We start from the raw sequence: 20,178 nt of genomic DNA on the forward strand, positions 1-20,178 counted from the left end.
ATAGCCAGTGCTCTGACACGGTGCCATCAATCTTTGAATGCTGAAAAAGCAGCAGTGTATCCAGAAAACACATTATATGCTGCAATAAATGCACTGCCCAAGTGTCCCCTCTCCCCACTGCCTTTCAGCAGCAGGCAGCAGCAAACAGGTCGTCAGAGGAGGCCAAGATGATGATTAAGTTTAACATTTTCTACAATATTACAAAGCACTTTAAGCACAAGTTTGTTAGTTAATAATTTAGAAATGAATATTGTCTGTATGGACTTCCCCCCAAAGAAAGTGCACATGTAAAACTGCGGTGTTAAGCGATGCGGTTGAAAAATTTGAGTGCGCCTAACTTTTGTGCCGGTGCGCCTAAATTTTTAAAGTTAGGCGCACCGGTGCGCCCATGTCAAAGAGCCCTGTATTAAATTATCCACGTGGTGGCAGCAGTGATGCAGTTGCAGCTTGCAAATTAATCCTAAAGTCAATGTCCCACACAGAAACACATCAGTTTGTCAGTAGATATATTAACAATGTAATATTAATACACTTTGCTTTTTTGGAAATCTTGTAATCCATTATATGAAAATGAGTTATGAAGTCGCATATTTATTGCAAATTTTAAAAAATTTAAATTCATCAAGCTGAGACTTTTAGTCACATTTACTCCATCATAACAATGCCTGAATGGTGCTGGCAGTCACGAAGTTTGCAATTTTAGCCATAAAGTCATTGTCCGACTGAAAAATACATCAGTTTGTGAGCAGATGGATTATTAATGTAATATTAATGACTAATAGAGTGTTAATTTTAAATTCCATTTTCATTCTCACTGTTTTAGAGATTTGACTGGCACTCATTGCTATGCTCACTGGGGATTTTAACGTACAGCTCAGTTGGCAATGAATGTGTGACAATGTTTTGAAAGAGAGAAATGAAACAGATGTAGTTCTTCAATTCCTCAGCTTCCTTCTTGGGGACATAACAACATGCTACTTCCTTCACAAAGGCTATCATGTTGTTAACAGTTTGTTACTTCCTTATTTGACTTTAGTTAAAGAGTTTTCTTTAACTGTCTAGAGACAAAGAGCAAAAACTTCAAACAGACTAAATTGTTATAAATTCATGCTTTAAAAGGCAAGCAGCGTTTAACTTTACTAAATCTAAAGAAAATAAACTCTATTTTTTTTTTTCAACGAATAACTGAAAGATTTTGAAGTACTGGAGCATGACAAAGGTTTTCCAGATTGTCACTCAGGGATCAATACAGTAGGAACACAATGGTAAGTTTTTTTTATTTTCTCTGTTTAGTAACTTAGATTTTTACTACTCGTAACTTGATCTGTCTTATCTTTGATTATTTTCTAGTTGTTGTGTTTCATAGATTTACTTGACTCCAAAAACCTGGATAGTTTGGTTAATTCAATTTTGGAAGTGGCCCTTGCTTTTTTGAAAATGTGTTAGACCATTGCATTAAATTGTACATTAAAAGTGACTCAGAACTGTTTAGAAAAATGCTTCATCATGATTACTCGATCAGTAGCCTCCTTCATTTTTAAAAACGAAGTCACATATTTATTGTAAATTTTCAAAGATAAGCTCAAACTTTTCAATAGGGTCTTTACATTTGATGGAATGCTAAAGATAATGCAGCTGCATTGAAGACCTGCGACAAATTGATGTAAAACAAGTACACAATACTGTACCTTACATGTTGAAAATTAGAATACTTTTCGCAAAAAAACTGAAACTGCTTAAAGAAAAATGAATACAACTGTAAAAATAAGTATTTTATTGATGAAGAAGTTTCACTTTGGTTTTCAAAGTTAAATTTAGCAGAAGAAAAAAAAATGTTATTGCTTGGCAACATACACCCAGTTTTGCTCCATGACTATGTGCTGTTCTAGTGTGGGCAGTACCTTATAATGGCTGAGTAGGTAATGTTAATGAAAACAGAGTGTTGGAGAGTTGGTAGCATAACACAGGAGGTCCTGCAGCGGCCTGAGCCTATAGTAGCTTAATTAAGTGATGATTCAGGGTCAGTCCAAATAATTTTACCAAAAACAGAAGCATAAGGTTATTTCATATAAGGGATTTCATCAATTCTCCACAGATTACCAAATGCTGGATGCTGTTGTTCTGTCTCTGTTGCCATCATGAGATCCTGCCGGCTGCATGTAAACCCACCTGGATGACAAGGCAGTTTCCTTGTGATGTCATATCCACCAATACCTCTGAGGTCAAATTTGACTGTAAAGGGCGTCATCTAGAGAAAGTACCAGAAGGAATAACCAGTAATGCCACGGATCTAGACTTATCTGAAAATTTTATTAAGAGTATTAAAGCTGATTCACTTTCTAATCTGCTGAATTTGACTCAGCTCAATCTCAACTTTGCAAACAAGCCCAAGAATGGTTATGGCTGCAGAAAATTGAACATTTCTGCAAATGCTTTCAAAAATCTCACAAAAATCAAGCAACTGGAACTGAGCGGCAACTGTCTGACTGAAATTCCACGCAATCTCCCCCACAGTGTGGAAAATCTTGACCTAAACATTAACAAGATTAGTTTGGATAAATTGAACAATTGCTTTATAGGCTTAAAAAACATAACAAACCTGTTACTATCTAAAAACTGCTACTTCTGGAATCCTTGTGGGAAGTCTGTTGCTATTATGGAAAAACCCTTTCAAATACTGGACAAACTGCAGGTTCTTGACTTGTCTTACAACAACTTAACACAGGTTCCTAAAGGACTACCCCAATCACTAACATCTTTACATATGGATTCCAACAAAATAGAGTACATATCTAAAGATGATTTCCAGGGGTTGCTAAATTTAAAAGTCCTGGATATACAAGGCAACTGTCCAAGATGTCACAATGCTCCATACCCTTGTGTACCTTGCCCTAACGGTTCTATTGACATACATCCTGATGCATTTCAAAGACTGACACAGCTTGAGACACTGAACCTGGGAGGAAACTCACTAAATTACCTTGATCCCTCTTGGTTTCAAAGTCTAACGAATCTTAAAGAATTATTTGTGGCATTTAACTTTTTACAAAAAGCTTTAACTGGTGAGGACACACCAGTTAAAGCTTTCAGCTATCTTCACAGGCTGGAAAAAATTGACCTGTCATTCAATTATGCTCTCAGATTGTACCCAGAAAAACTAACACTTTCAAAAGACTTTTCACAGCTCAGCTCACTGAAAACTTTGCATTTGGAGGCTTTGGTATTCCAGAGAATTGGACCAGAAACACTCACACCTCTACACAATCTAAAAAATTTATCTGCTTTGAATTTAGGCACTAACTTCATTATTTATAGCAACTCTACTTTATTCACCAATTTCTCCCACTTAAGAATGATATATCTAGCCGAAAACAGGTTATATCCCACAACAATAGAAAGTCCACCAACTCCAACAGACAGATACAACCAGAATTCAGACCTTTCTATTTCACCGTCCATATCAACTACTCCAAAAGACTTTAGCTACGAGATATCACACAGCCTAATAAAGCAAGAGTGCTTTGACTCTGGACGAGTGCTCATCCTCAGCTCAAATAATCTGTTCTTCATTTCTCCAAAGCTATTTGAGGGATATGGAAATATTTCATGTCTCAACCTCTCAGGAAATGGATTTTCACAGGCACTTAATGGCACAGAGTTCAAGATGTTGCCTAATCTGACATATCTCGACTTATCTTTCAATAAGGTTGATCTGGCCTATAACAACGCCTTCAAAGAACTAAAGAAATTACAAGTACTAGACCTCAGTTACAATCCACACTACTTTAAAGCATTTGGGGTAACGCTTAATTTAAATTTTACACAAAATCTACCTGTGCTAAGAGTCCTTAATTTGAGTCATAATGAGATTTCCACACTGACAACAAAAGAAATGTATAGCAAATCATTAGCAGATCTAAGGTTTGCACATAATAATTTGGGGAAACTTTGGAAAGACAGGGATAGCACATACAAGAAACTTTTCACTAATCTTTCTAATTTGACAGTTTTAGATATATCCTTTAATGGCATTGCAAAGATTCCAGATGATGTTTATAAATATTTGCCACGTAATCTGACCACACTGCACATAAATCATAACTGCCTCAGCGATTTTAGCTGGGACAAACTGCCTTTCCACCAACTACAGAGTTTAGACCTGAGCTACAACCATCTGTCTACTTTAACAACTATTAACTCAAACATCACACAAACTTTGATTTTCCTTGACCTGAGTCATAATCACATTTCCCAAGTGCACGATGGTTTTTTACAGAGTTTGAAAAGTCTCAGGACTCTCAGCCTTAGAAACAACAAACTTACTATTGTCAATCGAACTACCTTCAAATCAGGACCTGAATTTCAGACTTTGTTCCTACAGAGAAATCCATTTGAGTGTACTTGTGATTCCATAGACTTTATTTTATGGATTGAACAGAGTGACATAAAGATCCCAAGACTGACTACTCAGGTGACATGTAACACACCAGTGAACCAGAGGAACAAAATACTGATAAATTTTAACATTAATCAGTGTGTAAATGCGGAACAGGCAAAGCAGATCTACGCTCTAACAACTTCTATCATTATTCTTTTCATGATTGTTTCGACAGTTGCTCACTTATTTTACTGGGATGCTTCCTATGTCCTACACTATATGAAAGCTAAGCTGAAAGGGTACAGATCCTTGAACTCGCCAGATACTATTTATGATGTCTTTGTGACATATGACACAAAAGACCCACAGGTCTCTGAGTGGGTGATGAGCAATCTGCGGGTGCAACTGGAGGAAGAGGGAGACAAGTATCATCCACTGTGTCTGGAAGAGAGGGACTGGCCCCCAGGAGTCCCACTGGTGGACAACCTCACCCAGAGCATCCAGTACAGTCGCAAGACCCTGTTTGTCTTAACAAAGGGCTACGTTAAGACCGGTGCTTTCAAGCTAGCAATGTATCTGGCTCACCAAAGACTGCTGGATGAAAATGTGGATGTGATAGTACTGCTAATGCTGGAGCCTGTCCTGCAGCATTCTCACTTTCTGCGCTTGAGGAAGCGACTGTGCGAGAGCAGTGTTGTAGAGTGGCCGCGAACAGCAGCCGCAGAGCCCTGGTTTTGGCAAAACCTGAGAAGTGTCATAAGAGTAGATAATCAAGTGATGTACAACAAGACCTATTCAAAATACTTCACCACCAAGTGAAGAAGGATAATAACATGAGCTTGTTATATAACCAGTGCTTTTATATATCATTTCTTGTTTGGTCTTTTTAAAGTGTGTCTTCTTTGACTGAACTGTTTTTAAGAACTAATTTCATTATAGTTGTTGAGTTATTGACTTATTCAAAATGCTTCACCACCACGTGAAGAAGGATAATCATCACTTATCTGCCTGGGACTGATTTGTAATGCTAGTCTGCAGACAATAACATGATCCTGCTTTAAAATCACAGTTCTTTAGAGCAATGCTTATTTGGTTCTTTTAAACGATTTCTTCTTTGTCTGAATCTAATAAGAAAACAATAAAAAACAAATTTTCTTATATTTGCTGAGAAAGTATAATAAATCTTTTGTAATCTGTCTGCAGTGCATTAATAAAAAATAAAATAATATGTGTGGCATTTTGTGGATGTAGATTTTACACTCTAGTTTCTGGTTTCCATGTTAGAAAACATCTTCGCTGAGTGGCGCCAGTACCAGGTTTAACAGTTCCACAAAAGAGAAATTTAGTACAAAATTGACAGATCCTAAATTGCAGTCCATTATTAAAAATCCAAATCGACGCAGTATGTGTAATATAACTTGCATGCTTTCATCTGCTATTTCACATTTGGAAATTTTTGAGATTGTCCGCAAGGTGGTGCCAGTGACATCGTTTTAATACAAATTAGCCCTAAATTCAGTGTCCCACTCAGAAATAAATCAGTGTGTGAGGAGATATATTACTAATGTCATATTAATGTCTAAGAAATATGTCATTTTTAAACTCCATATTACTTCACATAATCTGAAGAACTGACTGGCACTATGCACTGTTGCTGTGTTTACTGGGCATTCCAGTGTTCATCTTGGCTGACAAATAAACTGCCATTTTTGAAAGAGGGAAATGAAAAAGATGCAGTTCTTCAATTAGCGTGATACTTCCCTCCCACAGCTTATCATGTAGTTTTAACAGTGTGTTTCTTTTTTATTTGTCTTGAAGGGAACAAACACGGTCATCTGTAACGAAATCATTAATAAAAGACAAGAAACTTTCAGGTCTAACAATTGAAAAAAAAAATTGAAGCACACTAGCATAATTTTCCAAATTGTCATTCAGGGATCAATATAGTGGAGAAAAAATGGTGAGTTTTATTTTGTTTCTGTTCTTTATATTTACTTACATTTTTACATTTTATTAAATTTCTGATTACCTTTATATGCTTTAATTTCATTTATCTGTATTATTTTTGATTATTTTTCTAGTTTCAGGATTTTGGTGACAAAATGTTTCATAGATTTATTTGATTCTAAAAACCTGTACAGTTGACTTAATTTACTTTGGAAATGGCCTTTGGTATTTGGGTTTTTTTTGGTATTTGGTATTTGTTGGACAATTACATTAAAATGTACATTAAAAATTTGTCAAAAATTGCACAAACTGTTCAGTAATTTTGAGATTTAATATTTTTCCCAAGTGCGACAAAAAACAGGAACAGTCTTTCCAGCTACAATTTGATTTACAATTTATTGGCACCTGCTGGGTAGAAGTGATGCCATACTTGGTAAACGATAGTGACACAATTTTCTTCAAGCTTACTTTGTAACATCAATGGGCCTCATTCACTTACAGTATATATCCACAAATCTTTTATTCCACTGTATTTTTTGTGATTGAACCTGTTTACACTTTAACAGCTTTAAAACTGCCCAACAGCAAGCGTTCAAACAAATGAGTTGTCGTTTTCTTTGGCCATCCAGATCTCCAAATCATCATGAGCCAAAAAAGAAATGCCATTTATCACAGTTAAATAAATAACAATTAAAAATAAATTGCATATAATGAATGTGGAATGCGAGTCGGCTTAATATTTTATTTCAAACAAATACTATAATATATAATAGGCATCTTATTTTATCTTATCAATATGTTTTCTCTCAAAACATCTCTGTAGTTCTTGGATGTCATGACTTACAGTCTAATTGGGCCAAGAACATCTTTTGCTGCAGTGAGTGTATAATCTGGGGCTCACAGATCAAAATATTAGTCTGAACCTTGATGTAATTTAGAAAGGCACAAACTCAACAAAATTAGAGCAAGAACCCAAACAAGCAGAGGAGACTCTATGACCAAGGACTTGGTAAAGGAGGGAGGGTAAACTAGGCTAAAGAAGTGGCAGCCATTTGCTGCTACTGTACTGCTTGAGGGGTGAATGGAAGGGAGAAATATGGAGAGGCCACAAAACAACAAACAGGACAAGAGAAAATACTAAGTGAATAGAGTAGAGACAAACTTTATGCATGCAGAAATGCAAGGCTTTTACAGTAAATGGATGGGAAGTGAAAACAATGTAATCAAGGAGACGCGCTAGTATGGCACGAGGGGTCCTGGAGTAGCTTAACTGATTCAGGGTCAGTCCAAATAATATGACCAAAAACAAAAGCTTTAATTTATTTCAGTTAACTGATTTCATCAATTTTCCACAGATTACCAAATGCTGGATGCTGTTGTTCTGTCTGTGTTGCCATTATGAGGTCCAGCTGGCTGCACATAAACCTACCTGGATGACACGGCAGTTTCCTTGTGATGTCATATCCAACAATGCTTCAAATACAGTCAAATTTGACTGTAAAGGCCGTCATCTAGAGGAAGTACCAAAAGGTATAACTGCTAATGCCACTGATCTTGACTTGTCAGAAAATGTCATTAGGAGTATTAAAGCTGATTCACTTTCTCATCTGCTGAATCTGGCACATCTGAATCTCAACTGGGCAAACAACACCAAGACTGATTATGGATGCGGAGCACTGAAGATCGCTGAAAATGCTTTCAAAAATCTGACAAAACTCAAGCAACTACGACTGAACGGCAACTGTCTGACTGAAATTCCACGCAATCTCCCCCGCAGTGTGAAAAAACTTGAGCTAAACATTAACAAAGTTAGTATGGATAAACTGAACAATAGCTTTATTGGCTTGGAAAACATGACAATGCTGTTGTTATCTAAAAACTGCTACTTCCGCAACCCTTGTGGGAAATCTGTCGCTATCAACGAAAACACTTTTGCACTACTGAAAAAACTGAAATACCTGGACTTGTCTTATAACAACTTAACCCATGTTCCTAAAGGACTACCCCAGTCAATTACAATCTTACGTCTGGATACCAACAAAATAGAGAACATATATAAAGATGATTTTCAAGGGTTAGAAAATGTCAAATTCCTTGATATACAAGGCAACTGTCCAAGATGTCACAATGCTCCATACCCTTGTGTTCCTTGCCCTAACGGTTCTATTGACATACATCCTGATGCATTTCAAAGACTGACACAGCTTGAGACACTGAACCTGGGAGGAAACTCACTAAATTACCTTGATCCCTCTTGGTTTCAAACGCTAACGAATCTTACACAATTGTTTCTGGAATTTAACTTTTTACAAAAAGCTGTAACTGGTGAGGACACATCGGTTAAAGCTTTCAGTTATCTTCACAGGCTGGAAAAACTTGACCTGTCTTTCAATTATGCTCTCGGATTGTACCCAGAAAAACTAACACTTTCAAAAGACTTTTCACAGCTCAGGTCACTGAAAAGTTTGCATTTGAATGCTCTGGTATTCCAGAGTATTAGACCAGACACACTCAGACCTCTGTACGATCTGAAAAATCTGTCTCATTTGTACTTAAGCACTAACTTCATTATTCACTCTGACCCTACCGTGTTCAGCAAGCTTTCCCACTTAAGAATGATATATCTCGGAGAAAACAGGTTATATCCCACTACAGTAGAAAGTCTACCAACTCTAACAGACAGAAATAATGAGAATTCAGAAGTTTCTATGTCACCATTCGTAAAACTCACTCCAAAAGACTCAATTTATGAAGTACTACACAGGAATACAAAGCAAGAATGCTCCAATTCTGGACGAGTGCTCATCCTCAGCTCAAATAATCTGTTCTTCATTTCTCCAAAGCAGTTTGTGGGATATGGAAATATTTCATGTCTCAACCTCTCCAGAAATGGATTTTCACAGGCACTTAATGGCACAGAGTTCAAGATGTTGCCTAATCTGACATATCTCGACTTATCTTTCAATAGGGTTGATCTGGCCTATAACAACGCCTTCAAAGAACTAAAGAAATTACAAGTACTAGACCTCAGTTACAATTCACACTACTTTGAAGCATTTGGGGTAACGCTTAATTTAAATTTTACACAAAATCTACCTGTGCTAAGAGTGCTTAATATGAGTCATAACGAGATTTCCACACTGACAACAAAAGAAATGTATAGCAAATCATTAGCAGAACTTATATTTGCACAAAATCATCTAGGGAAACTTTGGAAAGACAGGGATGGCTCATACAAGAAACTTTTCACTAATCTTTCTAATTTGACAGTTTTAGATATATCCATTAATGGCATTGCAAAGATTCCAGATGATGTTTATGAATATCTGCCACATAACATCACCACACTGTGCATAAGTCATAACTCACTCAGTGATGTTAATTGGGACAAACTGCCTTTCCATCAACTTCAAATTTTGGACCTAAGTTACAATTCTCTGTCTACTTTAACAACTATTAACTCAAACATCACACAAACTTTGACTTTCCTTGACCTGAGTCATAATCACATTTTCCATGCAGACAATTGTTTTTTAAAGAGTCTAAAAAGCCTCATGACTCTCAGCCTGAGTAACAACAAATTGACTATTGTCAATGAAACTACCTTCAAATCAGGACCTGCAAACCTGACTCTGTTCCTACAAGGAAATCCATTTGAGTGTACTTGTGATTTGTTAGACTTCGTTTTGTGGATTGAACAGAGTGATGTAAAGATCCCAAGACTGACCACTCAGGTGACATGTAACACACCAGTGAACTTAAAGGGACAAGGATTGATACATTTTAGCATTCATCAGTGTATAAATCCCAGTCGGGCATTTCAGATCTACACTCTAACAACTTCTATCATTATTCTTTTCATGATTGTTTCAACAGTTGCTCACTTATTTTACTGGGATGTTTCCTATGTCCTGCACTATATGAAAGCTAAGCTGAAAGGGTACAGATCCTTCTACTCGCCAGATACTATTTATGATGTCTTTGTGACATATGACACAAAAGACCCACAGGTCTCTGAGTGGGTGATGAGCAATCTGCGGGTGCAACTGGAGGAAGAGGGAGACAAGTATCATCCACTGTGTCTGGAAGAGAGGGACTGGCCCCCAGGAGTCCCACTGGTGGACAACCTCACCCAGAGCATCCAGTACAGTCGCAAGACTCTGTTTGTCTTAACAAAGGGCTACGTTAAGACCGGTGCTTTCAAGCTAGCAATGTATCTGGCCCACCAAAGACTGCTGGATGAAAATGTGGATGTGATAGTACTGCTAATGCTGGAGCCTGTCCTGCAGCATTCTCACTTTCTGCGCTTGAGGAAGCGACTGTGCGAGAGCAGTGTTGTAGAGTGGCCGCGAACAGCAGCCGCAGAGCCCTGGTTTTGGCAAAACCTGAGAAGTGTCATAAGAGTAGATAATCAAGTGATGTACAACAAGACCTATTCAAAATACTTCACCACCAAGTGAAGAAAGTCTTGTTTTAAAACTATTGATTTATGCATCCTTGCTTGCTTGGTTCTTTTAAACCTTCTCTCGTTTGCCTGAGACTTATAAATGAAGAAACTACAAAACTGATTTGCTAATAATTGCTGAGAGAGCACAGCCTACCGAATATTTGTAAATGTGAAACTGTTATGTGCTGTATATTATCAAATAAAGCCTTTTCAAAATGTGTTCCATTTTGTGGATGTAAATTTTGGCAGGCTACCATCTGGTTTTTGTATAAGAAAAAAAATATTTTATGGGTTGCAAGTTGAACTTATGCACAGTCTACTCTTTTCATTTGGGTTTTTACTGACATTTTAGGATTTAGTAATTACTGTTTAGGGGGAAAAAACAACAACAAAAGTACAAATTCTTGAAGCCAGGGAATCTGCTACACCACGTTTGGTTATTACCTACTTTGTCCATACGGTGTCACCACTGATTCAGTTTTAATGGGAGTGCTGTTTGCAAATAAACCCTCAAGTCATTGTTCCACTAACTGTCAGCTACATTTATTTTTCCTTACAAGAGCAAACAACTCGAGGCGCTGTAGTGGTGCAGACACCTTTTGTAGAGTTCGGATAAAATCAATAAACGACGTTAATTAAGCTAATGGCACACAGCTGTTGCTAATGGCCACTAGATTTGAATTTTGCTGTAATAATGAATGTTTGTTTGTTTTTTTACTTGCGCTGTGGTTTCGGGATATCAGCGTTTGCTTTCAAGACTATATATAAGATTAAAAAATGTTTACTTTTTCTTTTTTATCTTTTGTATCGAAGCAGCCTTGACGTGACGTCAGAGGCTCATTTGCATACGGCGTTGTATTTATTGTGTGATTGAGGCTGACGTTAGCACTCTGCTCCTGCAACAACCGGACGCGCATCCTGTGCTTTCTGTGAGTCGTGCTCTTGTAAGTAAGTTCCTTTTTTTTTTTTTTCTTTTTAAAGTTGACCGGTGCGTAAATTTAGCTTGATGTGCAATCATTTTCTTGGTTCAATGACTACATCATGACGTTTAACAAAATAAAAGTGTAAATGACCGAAGTTGCGGAATTTATGGGCATAACTTTATTGCGTTGTGGGGTTTTTAAATGTCTACACTAATTGGTAGAACGCTTGTTAAAACTAAAGTGCATTGTGGAATGCATTTCGCGCAGCAGCATCTGTACTTGAAAGTGTTGTGTGCATCGAGATCGCTTAATTGCGACTGTCTGAGTCGGGGAGGCGGGTATTCAAATTCTCAACGCCTTGAAATGTAACTGTCTGACTGCACATGCTCGGGTGTGCTGATTAGCCTAATTGAACGGGTCTCTTTGTTTTAGAACCTTCTGCGAACATGTCTGACAAGCCTGACGTCACTGAGGTTACAACCTTTGACAAGACCAAGCTGAAGAAGACTGAGACTCAAGAGAAAAACCCATTGCCAACCAAAGAAGGTAAGTACTACACCTTCTGACTTTAATTCAGAGCATGTGTCTGCTATGGTCAGTAAATGAGACCCTAACCTTCTACCTCCTGTTGCAGTCATCGAACAGGAGAAGGCAGAGTCATCATGAAGACCAGGCCTCCTACGTGCTGTACATTTGACAAGCTTTGTCTCTATCAAGATGCATTTCAAGTTTCATAACCTACTTGAGAAATGGCTGTACAACTCACACTATTCACTTGGCTTGATGACCCTCTGTATAGTATGGCAGTGGCTTTATGTCACCTTTGGGACCTGGTCATCTGTTTGCATCCTGTGTGGCATCAATGAGCAGGGGGGAAACAACTGACAAATCTGCACTTGGCAATTTGTAGCCCTACTCCAGTCACCTGTAATGCTCACAAGCAAGCTGTTGTAAAACCTGAAATGCGCAAGATTTGTTTAATATGCACAATAAAAAAAAAAAAAATGTAAATTTAACATGCATGTGGTTTTTGTTTTGGGTGGGGTAGGGTAACTTTTGCTCAGCCTTGGGAGCTAACATTGAGCAGGTTTGACTGGATTGAAGCTCTCTATGGGCGTTTCAGCTTGTCTGCTAGCTAAATTGAATCTGCTGTACCAACAGTTGGAACTAAACCTTGATCAGCCGGTTCCTTTTAAACTCTGGTCCAACAGAAAAGGCTGGTAATATATTGGCTCTGTCAAATGTCGTCCTAATTTGTGCATATTAAGCACTGTCGAACTTGTATGTTGTCATCCTAGTGGGCTTCAGAAACAAAACTTTACAATGCAGAACTGTTCGGAAGCCTTCGTCAACACCCAAATCAGCCAGTTATTTGACCTTGTGCTCAAAGCATATTTTGGTCTGTAAAGGTGTTGTGCAAAACATTGCTGCCCTATCTGCCACGATTGTACTCCAGAATAGTCCTGCATGGTTCACACTTTTTTTTTTTCTCTACCTTGCAGCTGCACTAGGCCCCTGTGTTAAAGTATGCAGTAACACATCCAAAGTCACTAGCTGATTACTGCTCCTTCAAAATACCAGTTTAGAATAAGAGCAGTGGCTCTCTATTTTGTAATACAATTGAAACTTTGTCCAGTTATTTACACCTGCAGATGCAAAACTCTAAACTTGGTCCAGTTAAGAACCTATACCCTTGCAGGAGGAGTTTAATGTCTATGCCAAATGGGTGTTTTGAAATGAAGCTGCTGTGCCTTGAGGTGATCCTTCTCCCACACGAAAAAGAAAGCTTTAGGATCTAACAGAAATTCTACGTTTGGCTGGAAACCATATTCAAGAAGCCTTAATCTTGGTGACGGTGTTTAATGTGTAAACCACAGTACTGGTGTGGCAGACATATTTGGAGATTGTCACCTCCAAAAAAGTGTGAAGGCTTTTTTTTCTGAAGAACCAAAACAAAAGAACTAATTATGCTGTTTATACACGTCAGTTGTATCTTATGTTTGGAAAGTGGTTACATAATGCAATGTGTCTACAGACCATAACAGCTGTGCTGAAACAACAATAGGCTTTGCTGGGGGATTGGCACAAGTTCATCCTCTTTCCCATAAGGCTGTATTCAGACTACATTTGTTTTTAATAAGGGAACAGGACATGTTAGTTTATTTTGTATTTGCTGTTTTTAAGGAGCTCATGTAGACATTTGTGATGCCAGGCCCTCCTCTTCACCATCTACCATCTGTATGTGCAGTCTGGTCTGACAAGAACTGTGTCCTATAATAGTGTGTACTTTTAGATAGACCATATAGAATTTATGGATTACAAGACGATACTCTGTCACTGGACTGTTTCATGTTTTTTTTTTTAAACTTTCTTAGACAAACAAAAGTACTTTATAGCGATAAATTGTAAGGGTTTAGCACTAGATCGAATGTTGGAAAAATACAAAACTTGTCCCTTTAATAACGAAAGCACCATATTTATTAAGTCTTTCTATATTTTCACTAATGCTGCCTTTATGATTCTGGTTTCCATGACGGTGTCTGACAAGTTGAGACCTGACGAAGACTTTGAAAAGGAATGCAAATGACATGAAATGGCTGATTGAGTTGAACTTGGCGTAAGAGACCAAACCGCCATCTGCCACTGTTGTGATGGGCACCCTCTGAAATGGCTGTGAGTCAGGGGTAACTGACAAAGAACACAGATATCCCTGAGACTGCTTATAGCTGCATACTGTACATAATGTGCTCGGAGGATGAGACCACTCTGACACTATTCCTGCTCCAGTAGCTGTATTGTACAGTGCCAACAACTGTATTGTACTGTTGGACTGAGTGGATATGAATAACTCGACAAAAGATATGCAGGATTGTACAGAATGCACACAAAAAATAAGCGCACCTTGCCCTTGTCTCATATAGCTAGAAAAAATACTATCATAAAAGTAAAAACAAATCAAAGTTTTATAAAGATCAGATTTTTTTTGCCTATTTTATTATGAACTGTGAAGTCTACTTTCAGACAAATATGTTGTATTTATGCTTATTTTGGTCAGATTATTTAAAAAAGTAAATTAACCAAGCAGCCAATTACATTATCAGTGCAGTCAGAGTTGAATAACTTTATTTTTGTGTGTAACTCATGCACACATTTGTCTCAAATGATTCCTTTAATACATTTTAAGAGCCACAGTGTATGTTGCTGTCCTTTGTAAGTCTATATAGGCTGATGAACCTGGAAGCAATGCCATGGGAATAATCACACCTCAGACAGTTACTAAACAATGAGTCATCACAAGGGAAGTAAAGCGAGCCCCATGAAATCATTTTACTTATCTGAACAGTGGACTGGTTTAAATTTTGTAATTTAGGCAAAGCACTTAGCTTTTATTTTAAAAAATAATTTTCAGTGAATATATAATATTAAAACCAATGTAACACACAAAAACAACACAAATAATGAACACCCCTTATTTGTGTCAGTTAGGGAATTATCACCTAGGTCCCATTGTCTTTTTAAAAGGAAATGCTAAAATAGTGAAACAAGCCTGTTCCTATAAGTTTTATTTTTACATGCAGGAGGAAGTGACAGAATTTCAGCTGTATGGTGAGACTTGTTTCTGTGTTTCTGCTGCTCAAAAAAAAAAAAAACCCAGTCAGGTTTAAGACTGAACTTCTACTTTTCTCTGTGTTTCCATGGCAGCAGATGAGATTTTCCACTGTGGATCAAACAGTGTTGTTCAAAGCTCTAAATCTATTCAATTCTCAAGAGGAACTAATTTTTGAATAGTATTGCTTGATCAGTGCAAGTAATTGTGATTTCAGGAATTATCTTGTTCATGTATGATGGTTTTTGCTCTATGTGTTGTTTTTCACACTACCCAAGCTTTATTTTACCTTTCTGTTTTTTGCATTAATATCAGAACTGAAAATAAATGACCACACCTGGAGGTTTTTATTGTGGTGTACCAATAGGTTATAAAGGATATTCCTGTAGGAAATGAATGCCCAGCTAGGAATATAATGAGTCGACTCTGTTGAGAACAGCTGCTACGGACAGCAGACATAAAACAAGACAAACTCAACTCCACAGTGAAATATTTTCTGTTGTGTTCACAGCAAACGCTCGACTATCTTCCTTCAGGCGATGATGTAAAAAATGTGTCTACATGCCACAGCATGTCTCTCATGTTAAGACACAGCCTTGCATTTTTTTAGGGCTTCAGGTATGAAGCAAAGCGTAAACACTGTTTAGCACAGTTTACCGTTGCACTCTTATGTAATACATTACCTACGTACACTGCTGTCAACATATAATTGTGTTGTCTTCCACCAGATGAAGAAACAAACATGATTTATTTCGGAATAATGATAAAACCTATTAGCAGTCAGGAAGACAAGCTTACAGGCAATAAAACTGTTTATTATTGTCAGTATGGCACAAAGTAAAAAGAAGGGTTTGGAAAAATCAGCCATAAAGTGATATTATGAGCATATTATGAGTTAGCCATTATTTAAAGTAATTTAGATAGTCCCACAGTAGCACCAACTTAGTATTGTTTTTTGAATTATCATGGATGTCTTTCTCTTCTGGCAGAATACAGATACTGGCAAACACAGCAGATAGCATCAAAGTATCTGAATTGTTTGATTCATTTTCTTATACTGTTATTTAATATCAGAAAATCTACCAGTATAACCGACAGAAGACATTTTTATTTCATTTGTACCACTGACTATACAAAGCTGAAGATGGGACAAAAGAGTTTGGTCATCTGCCTCGTTGTGTTGTCAATTCAGAACGCATAAAAGAGGGGACAATTCTTCTTTGTCTTCTTTTTTATACCCGTGGTGGGAAAAAGCAGTTGTGTGAAAGGTAGACACAAAAGCTGAGGGTGTGAGCTGACCGAGGCAATGACACACAATAATGGTTCTTGTGCGTGACAAAGACACCCACAGAAGCAGTCTTGTGCTATAGCTGTAATCAAGAGAAGATATCTGTCTGCACATCGAACAAAATAATTGATTAACAATGTTGTGGAAATAGCTAAAATTTCGTGGTGCAGATTTTTAGAGGAAGGTCAGGAAAAAGAAAGACTTGTTACTAATTTATTTGAAACCCTTTTGAAATAGAGCACATAAAATGGCAAAGAGTTAAAAAGGGTATTGGGATAGTTTACAATTTCTTATAGGCTTTCTATCATTAGTTTGAGTGTATGTACATGATTAGTGAAGCACACAGACTCCATAACTGAATGCAGGTAGTTCAAATGTTGCAAAAATATTAACTGACATTATATTTAAAGATTCTACAAACAATTAAAATATACAGGTGAGAGGAATGGAAAGGAACACTTATTGATAGCACGAGTGAGTAATCGTATGACACAGCAAAATTAAAAATCATCAGAGGAAAACCGAGAGGTTTCTCCTTTATCAACGAGAACAAACTAACAATAGTATCACTATTCCAACCCCCAGTCCCTTACCCATCCCCTGACCCCTGAGTTCAACTCATTTCTCTACTAGTTCAACAGTACTGTGTACAGATATCAACCAACAGTTTACAAAGCAACGACATCATATGAGAAATGTATGCTCAAAATAAGGAACAGGAAGTTAAAACTAACCTGCTGGCAGTTAATACACCCAGCAGCCTATTTTAAAGTACTGAGGTCAAGAGCTGTCAAACCAATGATAGATCAAAAGCTGTCAATCCAACTGGTGAACAAGCAAACAAAAACCCCTTCAAAACACTTAACATTTTATTTAATTGTATAAGTGGTTTCAACCCTCTTCCCCACAACTGTATTCTAAATGCTGCTGATATAGACATCTGTAAAGTAACTTCTGGTAGATACTTCTAAAACAGATGTAAAACATCAACACTAAACTGACCACAATATACTAATTTGCTATTTCAGAACATTTAAAGATAAATACAAATGTTTTAGGCTGAGCTGCACAAAGAAAATATAAAACCAGCTCTAACTAACTAATGACTATGTTAGCTTGCAGAACGGTGTCTGCAAACAGATTTGGTGCAGAGATGTAGGGAGTGTAGAAGTGATTCAATGTGACATGTGCATGCAACCCTGCAGCTGTAGGAGAGTCAGCCTCTTGTGCATAGTAGCTCACCAGATGTGAGTCTGTCACTTCAAATGTCCCCGCACTCAGCGGCACTATCCACGTGGTAAATGCTTATAAACAGAAAGATTTCACTGTGGTGCCAGTTGTGACTTTAGCCCCACCAGCCCTATGTGACATAAGCAGAATAAATGAACAAGGTGAGGGTTTAGGCTACTATGATAACTGTATTCATGCTAACTTGTGGTTACAAAATCATGTGCAACATCTGAGACAGGAAGTGAGAGGACTAAGTATAGAGTGAATGCCAGTTTGCATGTTTTTAAAGAGGGAGACAGAAGTTTTGCAGCACCAATAGTGGGATGTAAGCAGAGGAAGTGAGTGTTTTTGTTCAAGGGGCAAAAAAACACAACAAAAAGCAGCTCCTGGACAAGTTGTAGTCCAGATGTCTGCAGATGTGTGGCCCTTCAAGGACCAGCTACTTGATAACACATAAAAAAGCAGAGTAAGTCCCCTGAGCTCCACATACCAACTTCTACATCTTACACAGTAAATGAAGCTTCTGTAACTTACATTGTAGCTTTCTTAACTGGTGATTACACGGTTTGCGTGAGATTAGCATTTCTCTGAAATGGTTCAAAGTATGCTTCTGGAAACCTGCAAGGCACCTGTTATTTTGTGTCTGTGGTGACATTTGATACTGGCCAAGCAATCGCACTTTAGGTGGCAAAGAAAGATCACCATCGAAGACAGAAACGTCTTACCATACCCAAACTGTTAAATCTCCTTCGCATCCCACGTTGGGCAATTTACAGCCGTGTTAAAGTAGCTCAATTGTGAACTTGTCTGAGTTTCAAAGGTGTGTGACAGGATGTGGTTAAAGAGCTGCAGCACCAAACTGAAGAAGCAAAACTCCACAGTTGAGTTAACTGAGCTGATGGGCTTAAAGCATAAATACACTAATATAGTGTTGGAATAAAACATAAGCTTCAACTGACCTGATTCCTCTTTGCTGAACTTTGTAATTATTGTTTGTAAAACAGGTCAGTAGCTATAAAGTATTATAATTTTTAAAAATGTGCTTGTTTGCAACTTCGACATGGGCTGTGAACACTTCTGTTCTCTGTTCACACGAGGTTTAAGACAGAGGCATGTGTAGTGACTTAAAGCCATTTAAAGTGATGCCATCAGGATGTTTACTGCATGCACTTCTATTTTACACTCTCTACCATGTCACAAACTGCCCCAAATGTCAGACAGTCATAAAACTATTATGTCCAGGTCAGTGGATCATACCAGGAAGTACAATGATCTGTGAAAAGTAAAGTCAAAGTTGATAACTCCATAGCAAAAACACAAACGTTTGGAAGTTCAGACAGCATCTCTGAGGAATGTGCATAGTGTTCCTATAGTAGATGCACAGTAAAGTGGCTAAATGCCTGGATCGATATATTGATTTTTCAAAAAGCCTTACAGCTGTTTTAACAATTGTGACCATGTCATATACACACACAAACTCTCAGGAAGTTTAATGTATTCCGCAGCTATGTAGAAGTTATAACAGCTTGTTGAGAAACAAGGCATCTGAGGCCATGGCATTCAGATTTGGTCTAGTTTAATCTCCCCTTAATTAATATGGATAAGCTCTGGTTGTGTGTTTGATTGTGTGTGTGTGTGTGTGTGTGTGTGTGTGTGTGTGTGTGTGTGTGTGTGTGTGTGTGTGTGTGTGTGTGTGTGTGTGTGTGTTTTGAGTGTACAGCTCAAAGTGGGTCTGAGGAAGCTGTCAAGACAAAGCAGGGTTTAAGTTTTTGTGCTGTAATTTCCGACCTCTGCTATTTATGACAATGTCTCTCTTCCTTTTTTCTCTGTTTCTAGTGGGCTGTTTCCACGTCACGCTGTGTACCCCTGCAGAGGAATCTGCATTTACATAGAGTAACATACAAGCCTCACCTCTTTCTGCACATACATCGAGCACTATTAAAACATTTACCACTTAAATACTTAAATGGCTAAAAAAGGGAATGAATGAAGTCTGCATCAAATGAATGTGCGTAACAATTATATTATGTACAAGCCCCCAAAACTATAATTATAAGCGTGTTCAAAAAAAGAAATGATCCATGACTGGATTTTTATTATCCCTGTCTTTTCTGCATACCTACAGCAACAGCTTTAGAGCTCATTCTAACCAGAAACAGGAAATGAAATCCGGTTGTTTTCATTTTCATAGACTTTTGCTGATAGCAACAAAAGTCTGTAATAACAGCACAGCCATTTTTTAAGGTATTATCAGTGGCCCTACCATAGTGCAGGAACATTACAGCTTTTGTACAAAGACATATCAGGAGGTAAAAGTGATACTGCAGCATGTCCTATCATGTTAGGCATGCAGTTTAC

At 37.6% G+C, this 20,178-nt stretch overlaps 2 protein-coding genes across 2 annotated transcripts; both read left to right on the plus strand.

Annotated features, from left to right (window-relative positions):
- Nucleotides 1-1,187: 1,187 nt before the first annotated feature.
- On the plus strand, nt 1,188-5,444 carry LOC134645193 (toll-like receptor 8). Its single transcript, XM_063498529.1, has 2 exons — nt 1,188-1,265; nt 2,096-5,444. The coding sequence occupies exons 1-2, from the start codon at nt 1,263-1,265 to the stop codon at nt 5,195-5,197; spliced, it is 3,105 nt and encodes a 1,034-aa protein (XP_063354599.1). The 5' UTR covers nt 1,188-1,262; the 3' UTR covers nt 5,198-5,444.
- Nucleotides 5,445-7,319: 1,875 nt separating this feature from the next.
- Nucleotides 7,320-10,922, plus strand: LOC134644145 (toll-like receptor 8). Its single transcript, XM_063496888.1, has 3 exons — nt 7,320-7,334; nt 7,841-7,855; nt 7,981-10,922. The coding sequence occupies exons 1-3, from the start codon at nt 7,320-7,322 to the stop codon at nt 10,783-10,785; spliced, it is 2,835 nt and encodes a 944-aa protein (XP_063352958.1). The 3' UTR covers nt 10,786-10,922.
- The last annotated feature ends 9,256 nt before the right edge of the window (nt 10,923-20,178 follow it).

This window comes from Pelmatolapia mariae, linkage group LG16_19 (genome assembly GCF_036321145.2).
Source record: "Pelmatolapia mariae isolate MD_Pm_ZW linkage group LG16_19, Pm_UMD_F_2, whole genome shotgun sequence".
Classification (NCBI taxonomy): domain Eukaryota; kingdom Metazoa; phylum Chordata; class Actinopteri; order Cichliformes; family Cichlidae; genus Pelmatolapia; species Pelmatolapia mariae.